At 42.8% G+C, this 21,539-nt stretch overlaps 2 protein-coding genes across 4 annotated transcripts; both read left to right on the top strand.

Annotated features, from left to right (window-relative positions):
* Positions 1 to 10,173, top strand: trit1 (tRNA isopentenyltransferase 1). Its single transcript, XM_053862551.1, has 11 exons — positions 1 to 160; positions 1,674 to 1,817; positions 2,561 to 2,656; positions 3,128 to 3,285; positions 4,634 to 4,776; positions 4,885 to 4,996; positions 7,076 to 7,188; positions 7,269 to 7,346; positions 8,419 to 8,522; positions 9,308 to 9,425; positions 9,550 to 10,173. The coding sequence occupies exons 1-11, from the start codon at positions 2 to 4 to the stop codon at positions 9,744 to 9,746; spliced, it is 1,422 nt and encodes a 473-aa protein (XP_053718526.1). The 5' UTR covers position 1; the 3' UTR covers positions 9,747 to 10,173.
* A 3,408-nt stretch (positions 10,174 to 13,581) lies between these two features.
* On the top strand, positions 13,582 to 20,167 carry LOC128757668 (uncharacterized). Of its 3 annotated transcripts, XM_053863141.1 has the most exons (9): positions 13,593 to 13,658; positions 16,376 to 16,427; positions 16,497 to 16,549; positions 17,072 to 17,149; positions 17,238 to 17,603; positions 17,784 to 18,047; positions 18,137 to 18,160; positions 18,702 to 18,780; positions 19,173 to 20,167. In XM_053863141.1, exons 4-9 carry the CDS (start codon positions 17,116 to 17,118, stop codon positions 19,210 to 19,212), a joined length of 807 nt encoding a protein of 268 aa, XP_053719116.1. In that variant the 5' UTR covers positions 13,593 to 13,658; positions 16,376 to 16,427; positions 16,497 to 16,549; positions 17,072 to 17,115; the 3' UTR covers positions 19,213 to 20,167. The 3 variants fall into 3 exon arrangements, with proteins under 3 accessions (XP_053719115.1, XP_053719114.1, XP_053719116.1); XM_053863140.1 differs by having other exon boundaries at positions 13,582 to 13,658; positions 17,784 to 18,160; XM_053863139.1 differs by lacking the exon at positions 19,173 to 20,167 and having other exon boundaries at positions 13,584 to 13,658; positions 18,702 to 19,137.
* Positions 20,168 to 21,539: the final 1,372 nt, after the last annotated feature.

Genomic DNA, 21,539 nt, shown 5'->3' with positions numbered 1-21,539 from the left:
TATGGCGGCGGCCATACGCAGCCTGCAGAGTGTCCGAAGCAAAAACATGGTTCCGTCTTTGGTTGTAATTCTCGGGGCGACCGGTACAGGAAAATCAAAACTCGCCATTGAAATTGGAAAACGACTAAATGGAGAAATTATAAGCGCCGACTCCATGCAGGTAAGAGACATTGCTACTCATGTATTCTCGAAGCTTTAGCATGGATTCCTGTGGCATATTTTCAGTAAGATATTTTTTTTTAATTTGAGTGAATCAGGAATGAGACAACATAAGTATTAATATAGGTATTCCTAAAGTTTCCAGGACTGTTTTGGCTCTGCCGAGAGTTTGCATTGTGGAGCCATAATGCTGACAGATGAACACCCGATTCAGTGTTTGCCTTATTATTCGAAACGCAAAGTAGCGATGGAACATGTAAAATTGAAATAGCATGTAGTGTTATCAAATACCCCCAACCATTATGCTCACCAACAACTACCTGCTCCTTCAAGTGTTGCCGTCATAATTTTGTATAGTCTGTATCAGGATCTGCAACCTTGAAACAGCTGCAAAATCTCCCACAAATGATTAAAAATCAACATTTTAAGCACTCAACTATGCCGGTCATTTTTAGTCTATATTTGTGTGAAACTCAAAAACTTTTTCCACCTTCAATACAAAATGCACGAAACAACGTAAAACAGAAATAAGAAATAAGCATTTAGATAAAATATTGATCAGAAGTTATATTTCATTTTCCTTATTCTTTAATAGGCCCTGAATTATGTATTGGGCTGATGCATTGTTTTATATTTTTTTTATAATTATGTTCGGCATTATTCATGAAGCAATTGATATTATTGTTAAATAAGTGAATAGAAAAAAAGTATTTGGGGTACTGCCAATTTCCCTGAACCCCAATGTTATTGCTACCATCATGTATGTGAATGAGATGCACATGTGACGTGTGAGGTCATGTGATAATGAGGATGAGTGCAAGCTGGAGTGAGCCTGTGTTGTGACTGATAAAAGAAACAGTCTGGTCTTGTTCAGTGCCCACTGGCCCAGTAGAAGAGAGTAAATGAGTAAATCAGGCGACTGGGAAGTGACTATTGTTCCATATGGAATCTGTTCCCACACTCCCTAATATTCCTATTGTTTTTTAGAACTTTTTCCCATGCCCTGGACCCACACTTCTTTGGACATGGATATAATTCTCTCATAAAATAAACATGCATTCTGTAGTAGCCTTGCAATTGCTTAGCTGTATTCAATGCTCACTTTTCCCAAAGTTTACTTCAGGAAGCATGGGAGCGTTCTCTAGAAATATAAAAAACAATTTGAAAAACAACTTCCAGGACTACCGGGAACTTGAAAAGTTCCGTTTCTCTGGTGGGGCAGTCTTGTCCTTGTTACCTTTCTCACCCTGTTTTGGACAGAAAGTTGATGATGGTGTATCTCAATCTCTCCCCCCCATGTCTGGGTCGTGGCTAATGCACCAATGGGCGCAATCTGCCTCTTCTGGGGTTTGGTAGAATAATTACCTTGCCATGCATATATTTCTTGGGAATGTTGATCCTTGATTCGTACTGGCGCTGGAAATCTTGAAGGTTCTCTGTGGCTCTGTTTTGGCAACAGTCAAATAAGTTCAAATGACAATGAATCTCTTTGACTAAAATGTCCTTCACTTCAGGTGTATCAAGGTCTAGATATCATCACTAACAAGGTCACAGCGGAGGAGAGTGCTCAGTGCCGACATCACATGATCAGCTTTGTGGATCCTCTGGTGTGCGACTACACTGTGGTGGACTTTCAGAATAAAGCTTTAGCTTTAATATCCTTTGATATAAAAAAAAAAACCAGCATCTGTGATTCTTCCCTCTGCCTGAGTGATTGACATCAAACATGCTTGCGTAGGTGGACTTGTTTGTGTTTTCAGCCCGCACACCAAGGCACGCACGCACACACACAGACAGACCCATATGTACACTTATAATGCTGTCTTTGGGGTGGCATTTCATCAACTTTCATTCTTTCCCCAGCCTCTCACCATAAACCTAACCATCTAAAACAAATGGCTAACCTTAACCAGGACTCTGGACCAATCTTTAACCTGATTGCAATGACCTAGTTATTTTGACGTTTTGATCCTCAAATTGAGGATCAGTAAAACTGTCCCCACAAAGGAAAATATCTTCACAAGTAGGTGTGTTTCCAAGAATCAGTCCTCACTAGTATACCTTAACCAGGTACATGCAGTCACCTCAAAAACCTCACAAATGTGGACCATGAAGGCTGATATTTTCACCCACCATCTCCTGACCCAGATCCAGATGGAGAGATGGAATCAGACTCGCTATTTCTTTTACATCCCATCATTTCTTATCCCATTGTTTGTGCTGGTATTGGTATCACATTGAGTATTCTTGTATTATAATGTGACTGATGTAATGTAATACTGTATGTATACACCACATTAATAGGGGACTCATTTCTAAATTAAAATTCCACTATTCTATCATGAATATTTCCTGTTAAGAGCATGAGTTGGTACATTTTCCTTAACAACACCCAAACATAGATGATTTGCACAACAGAAAGAAGCTTCCCATCATTGTAGGCGGAACCAACTATTACATCGAATCCCTCCTGTGGAAAGTCCTCTTGGGAAATAGGGTGAGATTTTTCACATTTTTTTTCTTTGATGTCTCTGTTGTAGTCCAACTATCATTGCATGCCTCAATGTCATGACACCGTATTTTAGTTTCGATTATGACTATCGTTTAATTTAAGAAAATCTTGTTTTTGTCCTTTTAATTTGTGCTTGTTTTGCCTCATGAAACTGCTTAAAACGGACGGAATTATTTATTTTTTCTGTTTTGCTATCTGAATGTGAACCGAAGAATGTTTGGCTGGTGTAATACAAGAGATCTTTCTTCGATGTAGCCCCTTGGGGCTGACTTGCACTCCTGCTGAATCTATTCAATTTAGATTGTCCAGCTTCAGTGCGCACCAACCTTGTATGAGCGACACAGCACACAATACCATGTGGGTTTTTCACCTGTGATTCTATGTGATTCCATCTCTGTGGTTTGATAAATTTCTGGTGCAAGTGTTATGATTGATTGCGAACATGCCTGTGTCCAGAATGCGTTGGAAAAGACCGCGCTAGGAACAAAAAGTGCCCAAAAGCGTAAACTGGATCTTGAACAGCTGGATGGCGGTGAGCTGCACAAACGACTGTTGATGGTTGACCCAGAAATGGCATCGATGTTGCACCCGAATGACAGGCGCAAGATCTCCAGGTAGTTCACTTCCACCAGAATAGCCATCTGAGCGGTAAAATTATTACCCTTTTCATATGAAATGAGGAAGAATAACATACCAATGGCGTAAAAGCAATAGTATTCATAATAAAACATATTGGTCTGATAGAGGACGCAACAAGGATCCTATGTAAATGGTTATTTATAGTTAAGTCAATAAAATAGTAGGGCTGTGTCTTGACAGGTATCTTGCGATACGATACGTATCCCAATGCAGGATTAGTGATGCAGTGCATTGCGATATACTGATATACTGTAAGCTCAGCCATCTATTGTAATGAGAACCATCATATTAAAGGGGAAAATCCGATAATGCAGTGCAATATGATGTGCATGAAACCATGTTTATCAGTCCAGTTCGAATTTCAGTTACACTGTACAGTCTGACAGTGGAATGAATCGCTCCTTTAATCAACAAAATAAAGTAAATGAATAAATAAGAAAATGTTAGTATCAAACATGTCACAATGCAGCAAAGTATTTATGCATTAAATATCAAAATAGACAACTTAAAATATCAAGACTACATCACACAATCAAGTATTGTGATATTTCATTGAAAGTATTGGCATAATACTAGTTATCAAAATTGCGATATTTGAATATGTCAATATTTTCTTATACCCCAATCAAATTTACAGCATGACTTGTCTGTGATTCTTGTTCTTTTTACTATCATATTATTTAATCTATTGTTAATACAGTAATTGTTGCTTTATAGTAACAAAACAATTGTAATTTAAAAAGTCAGTGATTTGTAAGATATTTGCATAAATAAATAAACAGTTAACAATTTGCTTAGACAAACCAATAAATTTGGTATATTCAAACAGGTTTAACATATTTTTTGTGGTACTCTTCTGTAATGAAGAGTGAATTGCAGTAGAGCAGCTCAGTCAATACATGTCATAGTTTTTTTTGTCATAGTTAGTATTGACACCTTTTGTTGGATAGTTCAGACATCATTCACATGCAGGCATACACAGCACGTGCTACTATTATTAACAAAAATATATCCTCTTTACTTCAATTCTGATGTAATATCAGTGCAGGTCAATATGTTCTGATAATAGTGGGAGTCTAACAATCACGGCTTCAGCTTTTACACAGCAGTTGGCACCTGAGTCTTCAGTGAGTGCAGGTCAGGTTGCCCCGCTCTGTCACTCAATGGATGAGAACAGGACTCATCATGTCTTCCCACTTAGCTTGCGGACGTTGGATTCAAATGAAATAAATGTGTGTATAATCATGTTGATTCTGTCACAAGCACTGTGATTTAAAACTGCATTGTCTCTTGTACCCACACTACTACGGTTTTGATCCGCAGGAGTTTACAAATCTATGAGGAAACAGGAGTTCCTCATAGTCACTGGCTAGAGGAGCAGCGGGGGCAGGAGGGTGGTACAGAGCTGGGAGGCCCACTCCGATTCCCAGACTCTTGCATCCTATGGCTGCATGCTGACCTGCAAGGTAAAGAACAACTCAAATTCATTATGACGGGAATGTTTACACCCACCGTTGCCCTTCTGCTGACACTCAACAGATTTTGTTTTCAATTTGTTGTCGGACACCCTGCAGCTCTCGATCAGCGTTTAGATGCCCGCGTTGAAGAAATGTTGTCCACCGGCTTGATAGAAGAACTCAGAGATTTCCATGTGCGCTTCAACCAGCGGACAGTCCAGGGTGAGAGGTAAACAAATCTGCTGGAAATGCTCACCAAATCATATAGGCATTGTTTGGGTGTGTTAAGCCAACTTAAGGATAGGTTGCGAATTTTAAACTGAAACCGGCTTGGAGAAGTTGGCAATAATATAATCACTGCTACTCTTTTGTCTCGGTCTGAAACCTGCGGCTTATACAAACGATGTCACTAATATATGGATTTTTACTAGGGATGCTCTCTCCTAAAATGGTTGTTTTCCATTGCCTTATTGAAGATTTAATACTTTGACCGCTTTAGAATTTGTTGATGGTCCCTAACTGACAAGTGTGTCCTTGATCAGTGAACCCTAATCCGGGACGCGGAAGAGGACGCCGCCGCCAATACTGGAGCGGAGGTCCGTCCAATATCCAACTATTTTCACCACGGTGTTTCGCTGAAGCGCCAGCGCAGTGGGAAACCTGCATGTGTTGATGTGTACCAAGACAGACGGTCGCGTCAGAGAACCTATGAGGACCACTCCATCTAATAAAATAAACAGGGATCCAGAGACTCAGAGTCGACCAATGTTATTGTCAAAGGTTCCCTGTATTAAAAATAAGTCTAAAACTACGATCATGAACCAAAGTCCACCACAGTGCCCACAGCTCTCACACGCCGATGTCTGCTGTCAAAGGCTGCAGAGCTGGAGAGTGCGGCGCGCCGTCACGCTCTCGTCATGTTCATGTGTGCAAGTCCAATGCAGCGAGTGCCGCATGTTTATCGTGAGAAGCAGAATTGATCACTGGAAGTGATCCTCATGCATTTCCTGCGGCACAGACAGCAACAGTGCACCCGCGGCTTTTGGACCGGTGCGGCTTATGTACGAAAAAGATCTTGTTTCCTTCTTAAATTTAGTGGGTGTGTCTAATATTCCTGTGCGCTCTATAGTCAGGAAAATGGGTGTGCATTTTTGATTGTACTATTGGGTCTGGTTTGTGACAACAGTCTCACAAGGTCCAAAACATGTACATCTGTCTCCAAAGGATGCACACATGTCCTTGTCCTTGAGCTGCTCAGGTGGAATCCTTCATTTCATTTAATTCAGCTGATCTTGTCGTACGTGCTTACTGTATTGCTGTCCTAATCTGTGGGTTATAAACCATTCATTATATGTGGCGTACGACACCCTTGACTGAAAAATAAATTTTTGGCCTTGTTTCCTTTCTTTCCTTCCTCTGTCTTTGCCCCACTCGGCCCTTCTGTGCCTTTATTTGTCATCTCAGCAATCTGATCATTTTCCACTCTCCTGACTCCAGCTAATGTTGCTTGTCAAGGTGTGCCTGTCTCACTGCCAACTCGTTTTGCTTCATTCACGCCATGTCTCCGTGGTCATTTACTCATATTTTGCTTTCTTCGTAGCAATCTAATGATTTTCTACCCAGAACATGTTGAGAATATAGGCAGTGATGTCAGAGGAGTGGAAGACTACTCTTCCTAGCCAGTGCTTTGCTTCTCTCATTCGAGGAGGTTTCTCACCCTTTCTGGCCGTTGGGTTGGGTGCTGACCACTCATTCCAGTTCAGGTCCATTTCCACACTATTCCACCTGTGGTTGACCAATGGTTGGGCTTTCATGGAGCATCCACCCCAGAGATGCTTAAGAAGCTTTGACTCCACCACCAGAGAGTACCTTCTGATTGTGTATATGGTGGTATGAGAGGTATTCCTCTTGGGACTCTGATGTAAAGACTTGAGAGTGGACTGAGGTGATAATTGTGTGTTGTGGTTCAGTTGCTGGACATCCATCTTCCCCTGTGGTTGCGCCTGGAACCTCTCATCATGAGAGGTTTGATTGATCCTCATTTCTGACAGTAGAAGGTGTAAAAGAATTGGATAGGCTGCAGAGGTGCACACAAATATAAGTAGTATAGATAAAGCTCCAGTCAGATATTGATGCCATGCTGTCTGCCTCTGGCTCGAGGACCTCACATGTGCTCTGGCTTATATTCTGTGACTGGACACAGAAAGAGGGAGAGGAGGTGAAATAACTCAGCACTGACGGGAAAATGTCGAGTCTCAGACATAAACTTTACTTGACTTTTTTCTCCTGCTCTCTTTCCTCATCGCAGGCAGGACTACCAGCTCGGGATTTTCCAGTCCATTGGTTTTAAGGAGTTTCATGAATACCTGACTGCCCCTGAAAGCAGTACCCAGCAGGAGAAAGATGCACTCCGGGAAAAAGGTCAGTGAGGTAGGCAAAGTTGCACGTTTGGATGACAGCCAACTGATGATATTTGTGACCTTTTGTGACACTTTTTAAAGGAATAGAAGCTTTGAAGATTGCGACTAAACGTTATGCCCGCAAACAGAACACTTGGGTTCGTAACCGTTTTCTGAAAAGTAAGTGCAACACCAAGCTGTCACACGAGCAGTGTTTTATTTCTTTTCATTTATATAAGTGGTGTAGGTAACACCAGGTCCTGTCCTCATTTCACCTCCAACACACACACGTGGTTTCAGGTGGAGTGGTCTGCTGACCTCACGGGGGCTATTCAAATTATTCTCTTATAACCATTGGATTCTGGTGGTTACAGAGTTTTGATGTTGTCCATTGTCACCAAAGTACATAAACATTACCAAACACTTGATCCACCATCAGTGTGGTGGATCACAGACTTAATGTTTGAGCTTTTCTAATTATCCCTCACGTCATTCTCATCTTGCTGTTGACCCTGTCTACTACTGTGCTGCTCTTGTCATCTTTAGCTGTTATGTTCATCACTGGCAACAGTTGATGCGCCCCAACGAGAGGTCAGTTTAGCTCTACGACCTGTGTATTTGTTTGTCATCGCCCAGGGCAGCAAAGCAGGTGCAAATAGATGTCCTGGCCCGGATCCAGTGCTATGCTCTAGTGCTGAGGTTGGTCCGCCAAACTGCTGACTGTAAGAGCACTTGAGGAGGGAGGGAGCGAGCGAGGGATGATGTACAAGCATTTAGAGGACGGAAATACAATATTGAGCCGGCGTTAGTCAGCAGGAAGCTGTGCCACTCCTCTCGCTTTCAACAACTGTTGTTGCATCAGCTGCATTGATAACTTCAGCCTGTATTTTGGGGTGTGGACTAAAGCTTAAGTTGAACCATACTGGTGCTGCTACTGCCCGAATAAAACCACGGAAATATGTGTCTAAAGAGGTTGCAATAGTGCCTGAGTTCACTCCTCAACATGATATTTTGATGAAACAGAAGTCACTTTGTCTTTCCCAAGTGCTGAGGGGATGCTAATTGACTCAATTATAACAAACTAATTTTACTGATGTTTTCACCCTCTAACCCTTGTGAAGACAGGCCAAAATGACCTGCCACAGCAAGATGTCCTCACAAGAAGGTGGCTTGTCAAGACTTGGTATTAAGAGGAATATTTAAGAGAGTTCCTTCTTACTGCTAAAATGACACAATGTTTGTGTGCGACCAGGAGACAACGTGCCAGCGGTGTATGGCCTGGATGTGACGGATGTGTCACGGTGGGAGGAGACAGTTTTGAACCCTGCCCTTCAGATACTGGAGTCCCATTGTAAGGTGCGGCGTATTGGCAAGTTTTGTGTTATCCAACAGCCCACTAAAATACAGATCGGTCAGGAGAATGTTCTTTAGCTTTTTATGTTGTTTTCTGTTTCATTTGTTTGTAAAATCTTTAACCGCTTCTAGTGGACAGTGATAAGATGTCCAACAGACATGAGCCCTATTGGCTGGTGCTCCCTCTCGCCGGCAAAAATAAACAATTAAAAACACTGCCTACATAGTATCATTATTTTATAAGTGTCTATGAGAGTTCAAACAAGAGACTTAAAACTCAAATAGAAGTTGATTTCTTCCACCAGAAACAATACACCCATTTTAACAGTGCCTGTGACACCGTTCATAAGTCACCAACTTCTCAATTCTGCCGTTAAATCCCGATATCTTAGGCTAAACCGTGATCTTTTTGTGTGTGATAAAATGCTCTTTTAAACTCAAGTTTTGTCAATTTCTCTCATCAGTGTAAGTAAATATTCATTTACAAAGTCACCATTTTTTTAGAGAATCCACCCACAGTCCATCCACTGTGCACTTGTCCACTGTGCCGGTTGGAATCCCAAAACTTCCTGGGTGTCTTTGTTGAAAAACTGAATCCTGAAATCAGAGCTGAATGAAAAGTCTCCAATAAAGCACTCCCCCATTTGACCCTTTCTCTCTTTGAATTCATTGTTTGTTGTCCTGATTTGTTTTGACTCTGGATAATCCATGTCCTTGATTTGGTCCGTGTGTATCTGCAGTTTACTCCCAATGACCCTCCTGAACTCTCCTCTCGCCCCTCTGGTTAGGGTGAGAAGCCCACAGTTGTGCCGATGGCAAGACTGCCGGGAGAGAAGAAGAACCGGAGAAGCTACAACACCTGTGAAATGTGTGACCGTGTTATCATCGGTGACCTGGAATGGAAAGGTGAGATTGCAAATCTGAAATCCAGAACGCATCATCATCACGTCAGCATCGATGCAGAACGTCTCAATGAAGTCAAAGTAAAGCGGATTGTATTCTCTCTAATCAACATGTTGAATTGCCCTAGCTCACCTGTCTTCTAAGAAGCATCGCTTTCAAGTGAAGAAGAGGAGGAGTGCTCCTGAGAGTTCTACTGCGGCGTCCGCAGCAAACGGGACAGAAACAAATGTCCCTGAGGATCCCGGTCTTGCTGAGGCAGGACATCCAAAGTCACTGTCCCTGGATGAGGTTCCAGCGTCAAAACAGGAACGGACTGAAGGCTAGGTCATGTCATGTTTGGGTTTTACTTTGACTCATCACGCATGAATAAGCAGGATACAATTCATGTGCGGTAGATTTCAACGTCATTTTTAGTTTCGGGATGGTGTGAGATAATTTTTTTTCTACTCGGTCAGTAAGTGGGCAGATTCTTCCTGACTTAAGAAGCAATGAAAAATGATGTGTTGCTGCGAAATATATGTTTATTATCAATGTTTAAACAGGGCACACTTACCATGTACAGTATCATGTTGACGTTATGTTATTTGCATCGGGAAAATAATGCCATCCTTCCAGTCATATAACAGATCTAATTTATATATTCATCCGTTACTCTCTTCTAGCATAGAGAGATCTGTGCTACCTTTTTAACAGATGAAGGAATATTTTTGGATATATTTAACCTTCTGGTTTCATTGAATGAAAATAATAAAGCCGCTTTTATGTTGCGTCCCTTGTCTGTCAGCCTCACCAAGGAAAGATTTGTTCGAGAAAAGAACACTTTGAAGTAGTAGTAGTTGTTCAGAAATGGTGATGTGCTACAAAAGATGGAATTATTGAGTTCAAAATCAGAAATTTACCTTGACTGCACAATGTTAAACGACAGTGGAAAAAGTAGAACTTGAGAAACCCCTCTGATACACAGGTACACTGCTGTAGGGTTGAAGAAGCACTGCAGCACCGACTAGGTCTTCCATCAGAACCGGCGTTGTTTCCTGCCACCACTGACTGGTTTTCCAGTGTGTGATATTTTTGTCTGATTTGATCCAATTGTTGGTCGACCCCAGCTCCACACGTTTTGTGTCAACGAGTCCATGAGCGAGGCGCTTCTTAACCATTGCGCTCTGTGATGTTGTCACCTGTGAGCGGGAGTGGGAGATTTGGTGCAACACCAGATAAGTGACAGCCATTTAACATTCCTGCCATCACCTCATTTTCCCTTCCTGATAATTTTATTTTTGCAGTGATCCTTACTGCAATTGAAGGGATATTTCCGTGTCAAAATAATGATCCCCAGTTTTCAGTGTTGGAACAAAGTGCTAATGGAACGGTCCGATAGTGCACGAAATTCTGGAATAATTTGTATCAGTTCAGATCAGGACAGATGAGGTTACGCCCCGGACGCACCGCAGAAACCTGTTGTTCTGTTACAATGTTGCGATGAAACCATTAGCCTTCTTGGAAGTGATGGCCAACAGGTGAATCAACCAGTCAAAACGTTGTGTTCAATAACAACATACAATCACCTCACCTACATCCTTCCTTGTAAATAAATAAAGAAGTACAAAACCTTAGTGAAAAGGCAAGTGAGAAAAAAAAACTATAAACCAAACCACCTGGTTACTTTTGTCATGGGTTTAAATAAACATACTCTTGATAAGAAACACAGGATGTGGACTAGAGGGCGGCAAAGTGCGATCCGGTGGCCACAAGTGTCCCGGAATAGTTTGTGGCCCCTTGGTAAATTTAATCGGCCACCCCTGAAGTAGACGTGCCAAAGAGGTCTCCAATTCACTCTAGTGCCAAGATGGGGTCAAAAGTTTTGTCGCTGAAAATCTTGTTGAATTACTTTTTTTGGAGTCATTTTTTTTTCAGTTTATGTATTGCAGACACTTCGGTAAACCTGCAGACAAAAGTTACTGTGGAAAAGGCACAGTTCAGCGTCTCTGGGGGTGATAGTGGATGTGCAGACTTTGGCTCTATGATGTGGCACAGAGTCACCTGAGCAAGATCTGGGCCAGCGTCTGCGGCCACAAGGCTAATTAGGGATTTGAGGTGGATCTGCCGACTCGTGTGCGTGTCTGTGTACAACCACCAGAGAAGCTCTCTGACACAGATGTGCATGGAAGGTTGACCTAGTATTGCTGCCGTCCTCTCGCTCTTGGTGGAGGGTAACATGCCGACTATATGTTGAGCTCCAGGCTGGTGGGAGGGCCGACCTCCTATGTTGCATGAAGCTGACACCTGCCATCATTCTTGTCATCACTCTGCTCTGGGTGTCCTGCATCCCAAATCAAAACAGTTAAGCACTCCGACAGAATGCCTGGCTCCACTGTTGCCGTGTTGATGGATCAGTGCTCAATGATTCTAATGTCAGAGGTGTTGGACAGACCATCATTCATCATTTATGCAGGAGTTTGTGGACGTTGTGACCAGTCGAAGAACACCTCCTCTGCCTGCTGAATTGTTATCACCAAGAAATATTTACAGTGCCCTTTGGAAAAACTACTATACAAATACAGTACAGATTCAAAAGGCATCAATATTTCTAAATATTAGGATCTTTCACAATGCCCATCCACATTTCAGCTTAAAAGACAGTACTATAAAAATTTATTTATTTCCAGCAATGGAGAAAAAGAAAAGAATATCACCCGTTCTTGAGACGCAGATGCTAGTGTTCAGACAGTCTTTTCCCGCCCTCTAGTGGTGAAAGTATTAAAACGCCAGCGCCTGGATAGAACGAAGCGAGTTGGTCATTCCGCTTTTTTCTTCCGCTTTGCACTAGTACTGAAGCGTACATCGCTTATTGTACGAACTTCTTTTTTTTTTTTACGACGTCAGTTTTGATAAGTGCTTTATTTGTCCGCTGCTATTCTCTCTGATGGACGTCTGTGTGATGGCTTCATGGCTCTTGATGTCCTCTGCACACACTCACTCCGACCTGGCCTCCCTACTCCACATTTGGCCCTTTCATAACGCTTCACTACACCCTGGTGGACATCAGAATTGTGCTGGCTTCATGTTTTGTGGTTTGACTGCTCTGTCATCAAACAGTTACCGTCTTTGTGATGATAGTCAGGTGGTCTCTACATTATATCTAGGCCAGCTCTCGGTTATGAACTTTTGGACAGTTTCAGCTCCGGAGGTGCTGTTAAATCACCTCCAGCTTTCCAGGTGAGATGGGTCAGCTTCTTTGAACTCTTTTGAAGGCTTCAGTCTGTGCAGGACCCCATGTCCTTGCTACCTCAGTCGTCAGAAGGTCCGTCAGGGGTTTGGTGACGTCAGACAGGTGAGGAAGACACCTGCCCAAGTCATGAATCATCGCATTGACGCGTCACATTCTCATCAAGGGAGTGTCCAGGTAGAACGCTGTGGCTGTAGACACTTCTCGTGGCTCAGCTTTTTTTTTTTTTTTTCAATCATTTTGTCATCCTTGAGTGTGATTTATATTGGCTCTATGTTTTATGTTGCAACTTCATGTGATCTTGGCATCGTCTCATGCTTTGAAGTTTTCACTTCTCTTGGTTTCACTAAGGCCATTGCTGTTGCAACATTTCTTCCAAGCAGATGACTTCCTCCTCCTGTACATGAACTTTAAACTTGCAGTTTCAACTCAAGTTCAAACTTGAGTTTCTGCTTCCACTTTGTGGTGGCACTTTTATGGGTATTTTACAGAGCTTTATTTGTCACGTCTATGTTACTCATAGGCACGATCACATTTCCCATCAAGAGATATTGTCATTTTCCGTGTCTCATCAGAAGTGTATCCATACACCACCAATCTGTTTCTCTACTGTCCCACTTGACAGAGCCCGGCCCGATTAGCACCTGACCGCAATTCCCCCCTTTCTTCCTGCTGTGTTCAAGAGTGTCGCTGGACTTTGAGATTTGGACTTGTGGACAAGTGCTGTGTTGCATTTTGTTCTTGTTTTTTTCCTTGTTGGGCTGCGTCCGGGTAGCATTTCCTGCTGCTGCGGTTATTAAATCATTCTTGCTCCGTTCTTTGCTTTTGCCTGACCCCTGGTTTCCTTGCCAAGTTCTGAGAGTCACAGCCAGCAGGATGTGACCCACCATTTTATTCTTAAGGACTACCAGCTACGCCAACTAATGCAAATAGACCACTCTAAACAGAGAATTTAGTACGGTAGGATTACGGCTGATTCTACCAACCCATCTTTCAAGGCTCCTACCACAGTGAGTATTTCAATAAAAGACTACATTGAAAAGGTCTTCAATATTTCAACTACTGTTTCCGAATGAGTACAGGCTGTGAGCACTGTATGACAGACTGAGTATGGCAGGCTGAGTGTGGGAAGATGCAGTGCTACATACTGATTTGACTTGCTGGTGAACTAACTCATGTTCAGGTGCAGAGTGTGTGTTGAAACAGAACGAAAATCTCTACGCAAACAGATTTGAGATGGAAATGGGGTTTTGCGATGCAATGTTTTCAATTGACACGGTTAAAGCAGATGCCTGTTACTTTCTAGCACTTACGGCTGGACTCCACTACTCATTCATCATTCTCATTCTGAAATGGTGATGGGACTGGGGTTGTGTGTGTTTTGTGAACACCCAGCGCTGCTTGGAGTAAAACATAAAGTCAGATTCAACAGTTCTAGAACAATGAGTTCTCAGGTTCACACCTAACACAGTCAATACCCCTGACAACACACCTCAAACGCAAGGCTGAGAAGGCGTGAATACTTGTGAATACTATTCGCAGAGTTCAATACCATATCAAGAGGGCTTTGTTGAACGTCTCAACCGGTGACTTCATCACACCCATCACTCCATATATCTTCACCGAGTCACTGCCAGTGTCGGGTAGTAATGGTATACATGTACCGGCACTACACATTTTGAATTTAAATGATGTGTAACTGTATTCTGTTTTCATAGATATAAAACAGTTACATTGTTAAAATGAACAGATTACTCTGCGTCACTCTGAGTCAGCGCGCACTGACTGCTGTAGCACTGGTCATAATGGCAGTTAAAAGGAAGCACGCCAAGCCCATGCTGCTTGTTGAGGTTTGTGTATCTTGTAAACATGAACCATGTCGGTGGTTGATGACAAAATTAGTACCATTGTCGCCAAATATTTTTTCATCTAGCCTGGAAACGTTTGTGCTCGTCATTAGCATGACAATGACTTGTGCAACGTATTTTCAGCTTTACGGGTTGCTGCTCTAGGGCCAATATATTGGCTTAAGCTTGACAAGTGGTTGTTGAATTTATGACGTATATAATGTAAGTGAATGACATTGACATGACTGATGTAATGAAATACATGACAAAATACTTTTGGGGGATGTAGTCTGTTATTTGTGGTGGAATACATTTAAAAAATTACTCTTCCAACACTGGTCACTGCATACTTTAAAGAGATATTGCTCAAGTATTATGCTTGTACAGTATCTAACTTGCTTATCTGAGTGCCACCAATACTTGACAATGTCTGTGACGTCCAAGACATGATTCCACGTTGGGCCCTTGCTGTAGCAGCCAGAAACGAGGATGTACTATTTTTAGAAAGTCAACAATAGTAATGACGCTGTTTCACTGCAAGGTGTGAAAACATCATAGCTACGCCACGAAAATAATTCAGAATGCAACAAAATAGTTTACCATCCAAACTTCTTCAGATCTTTAGCAGCTTGCCAAATCCCAAGGGAGTGTTATAGGTCCCATGCCTTGTATTCCCTGTGTTACAGATCGGTGGGAAAAGAAGCCTTTTGACTAACATCCTTCCATCTGAACAGCCATATAGTGTACAATCAAAATATTACTGCTATAATCCTTACCAGGTAAAGTAATACTGTATGCATCTCAGGCAGTGCAAGAAACTATAGGCTGTAGCGGTTGGAGGTCTTGCTTGTGGAGAGAAGAAGTTACAAAAGACAATAACGTAGAAAAAAAAATATATTTAACACCATACACCTTCGTCAACACAATGTCCAAAGGATGCACAAAATACTATCTTGTTATCAGACTGATTTCAAGAAGTTTCCTGGCTAACTGACATTATAACCTTCAAAGTTGTTTGCTGCTTGGTGCTACTGAAGTGAGCTACACATTGAGCCTCCAGGATCCCTCCACTCATGATAAGATGCTATTGATAAGCACAACTATGGAATGTCATGATGACTGATCACAACAGTGCATTCAATGAAACTATCACAAGAATCTATTTGTGAAAAAACTATTCCACAACAATCATCAGAAACTCTGTCCTGTGAAATAAAAACTGACACGACAATATGAACAATGATTCAGCATGAATGGTCTTTCCGCTCAGGACGGTTGAACCCGGTTGAACAGTTGACTCAAACTTTACATTTGCTGCTTGTCTTCAACGAATTGCTTTATTCTTTTTGGGTCGAGGCAGCGTTTAAATGCAAACTATGAAGTTTATAGCAATTTATTGCCACCTTGCAAATTTGTGATAGCTAACATTACAAACCATCCTCGCCCCCGTAGCGTAATATATTGACGATGGGAAAGTTGACTTTTGCATCCACTACTGACACAGAAGGCAGCGTCTGTGTGTTGACACAATGGCAGTGCGACACGGCTAAAAAATGTCGGAGGTTGGGTGAGCTATGGCGTTTTAGTCACAGTGATAGAGGGCGAGTGCCACGCAAGTGACTGACATCCAGTATTATTTAGTGAAGTGACCTACTGCACGTCGAGCCAACACTCAAGACTGTGGTGGAGAGGTCCATGGGGAGAATGGCACAGACCATCCTCAGTAACACCCGGCAATAATATGGAACTCTTATGGGACACAGCAATGTGTTTGTGGTTGCACAACACTCTCCGTGTTTTGAAATACTGAGTATGCCCCGCCCATTAAAAGACTGTCCGTCTGCAGAATGCTGAGAGTCACAAAACAGTCTCATTACCAGGAGCAAGGGAGGAGACGGCTGCGCTAGATCAACAATCTGTGATCATCAAGGGGTAGGAATAAAACATCGTATTAGGTAGACCAGCAGGTGATGAGACTAATGTCTGACCATTCACCGGCAGGAGCGGTACAATCTACCAGGAGCTTGTCGATCCAGGACAAACAGGTGCAACAGGTGAGAGTGACATACTGAGACGCAGACACTTGTCGACGCAGTGTGTTTCAACAGGTGAGTGATGTGGGTTTCTTCCCCACCCCAAAACCATTAAGCAAGCACCAAGTTCACCAGCTCTACCACAGAGTTGAGCTCTTGACTTGCCGATGGTTGACTTGTGTGCGTGACTTGCGGTGGTGACGTACTCACAGCCGAGCGACAGGATAATTCCAGCAGCAGGAATGTGCTGCAGAATGATGCGAAGAACAATGCGACTTGAACTCGAAACAAGTAGTGCTGGATTCTTCCACTTCATAGCCAAGAATCAAAATCGTACACCTCTGACTCACCATTGGTTTGACATTTGTTTTTGGTTTGTGTTTCCCTCTCTCTCTCTCTCTCTCCTGTTCCATTACATCATCATCTTCTAGGTCTGCTTCCTCCATCCATTTCATCTTCCTCCGTCCATTTCTCCATTTCAATATTGGTGCACAGTCACACTGGAAGCAGACCTGACATGTAAATTTGTGTTGATTTCACTAGTCAGACACTCCTGCTGCGCTTGGACCGAATCCTTTCAGAACTGCATGAAGATGAAGCTCTTTCTCATCGTGTTGCTGGGTGAGCCTCTGCAGCTCGTGGAGATGTTATTAGAGACCATCTTTTCAAGGTCACCTGTGATCACTGCTCTTGTTGTTTTGATTTTCAGCGCATCTGCAGCAAACCTTCTCGGGGCGACAGATCAATGGAACTGTGGGTCAGCCACTGTTGTGGCCATGCACACACACAACAAAAGATGTATCAGCTGTCTCCTGGCACGCCAGTGACCAGCCTCCAGACAAGTCCTTAGTATGCTACAATGCTGTTGGGGACAGTTGTGACCCCAGGTGCGGCAGCCACTCTCCGGTATATAAAAACTTGTCAGTCTTCTGTGATGAAATTCCCTCCGGAAACGTCTCCCTGTGCTTCATAAAGCCAAACCTGATGCAGGACAATGTTTCGTATGAAGTGATTTTAACACGCGGTGAAATGGATAAGCAAGTCTACACCTGCAAGGTCACTCTTCATTTGTCGGGTGAGTCTCATCTGAGTCACATTCTGAACCCTTAGGCAGCCCATGGTGTCCATGATACATGCAGAGAGTCACGATGACAAGTGCAGATGTTTTGTTTGGTTTCTGCTCCCGCCCACAGCTAAACAACGTTTGGGTAGACATGACTCACAAGATCTAAACTATCACTGTTTATTATCCAAGTTGCTTTCCAGACGCCCACCATTACCGTGAACGGAACAAAGGCCACCTGCCGCGCAAGAGGGGGTTACCCTGAACCTGTGGTGAGGTGGACGGGGGAAAATGAGTCTGGACCAGTGACCTGGGAACCAGTTAACAAAACTGTGACCCCTGAAAACCAAACCTTCAGTATCAGCAGCACAGTGGACATCACAGACATCACAGATGTGACGTGCTCCATCTACAACCCAACTTCCAACAAGACAAGCACAGCTGGCCTTGCTAAAGGTGTCTTACCAGCATTTTTATTTGACCATGGTCATGCGCTAAATTTGGACTCTCATTCACGGCTTCTGTGCCAATGTGTCTTTGTGCAGGCAGTGGTTCGGAATCTCAATCTGGTGAGTCATCCTCTCAGAAACATGTCTACAATGAGGTGGTGCAGACTGACATCAGAAGTCCGAAGTGACGGATGACGTCTGTTGTAATACTGTGGTCCTGCCGCGACTTATTTCGACTCTGCATCATGATGATGCTCCTTTTAGAAGTTATTTTAACACAAATATTTGACAGGCAATAACTGTTTCGAAAAAAAAAAACCAAAACCAAACACAATATTTTAATAATTCACATGAAGATAGCAATGCCCAAGTTAGGCCTCAAGTCATGAGCAGACTCGAGTCAAGTCACTCAAGCCAAGTCCCCCGTAGTGGTCCATGTTTGACATCAGAAGTGTGGTGGTCCAGCTGTGGGACAGTCTTGCAAGGTTATTGCGTTTAGCTGCAGACAAAGAAAGAAAACAATCACTCGCTCCTCTGGGAGGGGATTTTTTTTTGTTCCAACTTGAAACTGACACGCCTGACTTGAATTGATGGTGAGGACATGGACAGCGATGATAATTCGTGGTAGAATTTTACTCACGTTGTGTTTGTACATTTTCAGAGACAAACTATGCTTGGATTGCTGTGGTGGTTCTTCTCATCCCCGTGGTTCTGGGTGTCTGGTGTTGTTGGACAAAAAAGTGTGTAAGCCCGTTTCAGCTGTCATGCACACGCATACGTTTGTATCTGTCTTTGTGGGGACCTCTCATTGCCACAATGCTTTCCTCAGTCTCTCACCCTAAACCTAACCATGCAAAACACATGGCTCACCTCAACAAGGACCTAAAGCAAACTTACACCCACTTACGATGACCTAGTTATTTTTGATGTTTTAACCACAAAAGACAAAAGATCATTGTCTTGTTGTATTATTACACAATACATTACATACAGTGCATCACCTGCACACATGCACTTACACTCAAAGTGTTCTAGAGGACAGAAGAAGACCATGAAGCTGTCACACATGGTGATGATGATGATACTGATCATGATGAGCGTTCCAACTTTAGCCATCTTGTGTTTGTTTCAGATGTGCTGGTCCTTGCTCTCCATCTAATTCTGTTATTTAAGAAAAAGGAGGTGTGGTGAGCCCAAACACACACACACACACACACACACACACGTTTGTTTCGCTGTTTTTGTGAGGACCTCTCATAGCTATAAAGCCTCTCCCCCTAAACCCATCCAAAACAAATGGCTAAACTTAACCCGGACTCTAAACCAGACTTAAACCCAATTATAATAAACTACTTCTTACTGATGCTTTAACCCTCGAAACCTTGTGAGGACCGGCCAAAATGTCCGCACAAGGCACAGAAGAATTTGGCTTGTCAAGGCATGGTACTCACAAGTATGGCAAAACATGTCATGAGACATACACACTTCAGCGCACACAGTGGTGATCGAGCGACCAGAAATTGTTCAAGTTGGGTCCTCAAGGAAAAAGGCCAGCTGATCAAGACAGAATCAGGACCTGACCAGCAGAAGCTGGTTGAAGCCTGTGAACAGCAAACCCTGTGACGCGTTTTACAGCAAGCGCAAAAAACCTTTCAAGCTCTGGGTGGGTGTCAATGTGGTGAAGTCGCTCATGCTGTCTGAGACTCACAAGTCGGCGATGAAAGGCAGGCAGCACGTAACCATGACAATTGTATTTATTTATTTTTTTGCCGTGACCATTGATGGCACTTCTGCTGTCACTGCACCTGGAGCACCCGTTAATACCACCTCTCCTACCGCGGCCGCTACACTATCGCCGGAACAGTGGGGAAGATCGGCCATGTGCGAGCGGTATTTGGCACAAATGCGTCTTGGGAAGCGGATGTGCTCTGGCGTCTGAACACTGCAGTGAAGCAGCTTTGACAGCTTTCTTTCTCAGCATAGCAAAAGAACTGAGACACATGCACTAATGGCTCACCTGTGTGTGTGCGCGCCTTCCCGCTCATTCTTCTTAGTGAACACTGTTAAATACTGATATTTCTGTTATTTTGTGAAGCACACAGTTCAAATATGTATTAAATGGCCTTGTCAAATGCTTACTGTCTGTGTGTCTGTGTGTGACAGAGAAAGTAACTGCATTTAAATATGGGCATGAAATTAATTTAAACTGGCATTAAAAAGCATTAAATGAGATTTGCTGATACCTGCAGAAACCCTGAGACATGATTCTCATGTTTTCAGCTGATCGTTTCAGTTTGAAAAGATCTTGTTTGCTAGCGGTTTGAGTAAATAAACATTTGCTTGAATGACTAAACTCGCGATTTTGACTGGGTTCTCTGTAGAGTGAGTGCTTTTCTGTGAACAAACAAATAGTATTTGCTCATTATAATGTAAGTAATGAACAGCAGCTGATGATTTTGTGTGAATATTTACAATAAGCCGGTCAAATAATGTCAGATGGTAGTAGTAGCACTAGATTGTTCCGACGTGACGTCTTTCGCTCTGTGACACCCTTCCTGAGTCTCCACTCCCATCATCACCTTTGTCCTGATCAGTGACTTCTCTGTTGTTTTATTCACTCACTCCTCGCCGGGTCAACCAGTGCCCTACTTTGTCTGCCTTCCTGAACTCCGAACCTTGGGCCTTGTCTTCTGCCTCGCCCTTGTCTGGAAGCTTCTGCGTGGTTTGGAGTGCCACTCTCGTGCTATCAACCCTCTTGCCTGTCAACTGTCAACTGCCTTCTCCCTGTGACGGGTTAACCTGTGGGACTGATCATCTGCTGTTGACCGTGGACTGCTAAACTGCTTGGAGTTTTCCTTGTACACAAGTCTTACATTTGGATTTAGTCCGTCAGTTCAGTTGGACTGTGACAGAGGCAATGGTGTCGTTGTTCTCACAAAGATGGGGAATCAACGGTCCATACGGAGACGCAGACCCGACTTATTCAAATTCACCTACCTGATTTGAAGAAGCATTGCACTATCATTAAATCGCTTTTCTACATATTCTTGAAAATACTATTCAAGAACTTCACTGCCTGTGTTTTCATTCAGAAAGGAACCCATATGTGAAATAAACTCAACACAAACTCAAAAGCAGGAATATATTTTCCTTTCAGCATATATCTATTAAATTTCAGGCCAGTGTCACTGTCTTTGTACCTTTTCATGTGACAGCCATGACTTACATTCAGAATTTAAAAAAATCACAAAAATGCATTCCATCAGATAAATAAAATGTACTCATTGCTAGTATGATGTATGCATGATGTCAGAAGCACTTGATGTCTCAAATTTCTTGTGCATCAGTATGCTTTGTCATGATGAAAGACACTAAGAGGAACTTTGTGTCACTGAAAAGAACATGGCACAGATCATGGGTGCTGTCGCTCGTCCCTCCTCTATGCCTCATCTATCAGATTGACTAAACCCTCAAGAGGCACAAGTCCACATCTCTGATG

This window comes from Synchiropus splendidus, chromosome 4 (genome assembly GCF_027744825.2).
Source record: "Synchiropus splendidus isolate RoL2022-P1 chromosome 4, RoL_Sspl_1.0, whole genome shotgun sequence".
Classification (NCBI taxonomy): domain Eukaryota; kingdom Metazoa; phylum Chordata; class Actinopteri; order Syngnathiformes; family Callionymidae; genus Synchiropus; species Synchiropus splendidus.
Note: the sequence above shows the minus strand (reverse complement) of the source record. Positions and strands in the feature narration are given on the sequence as shown.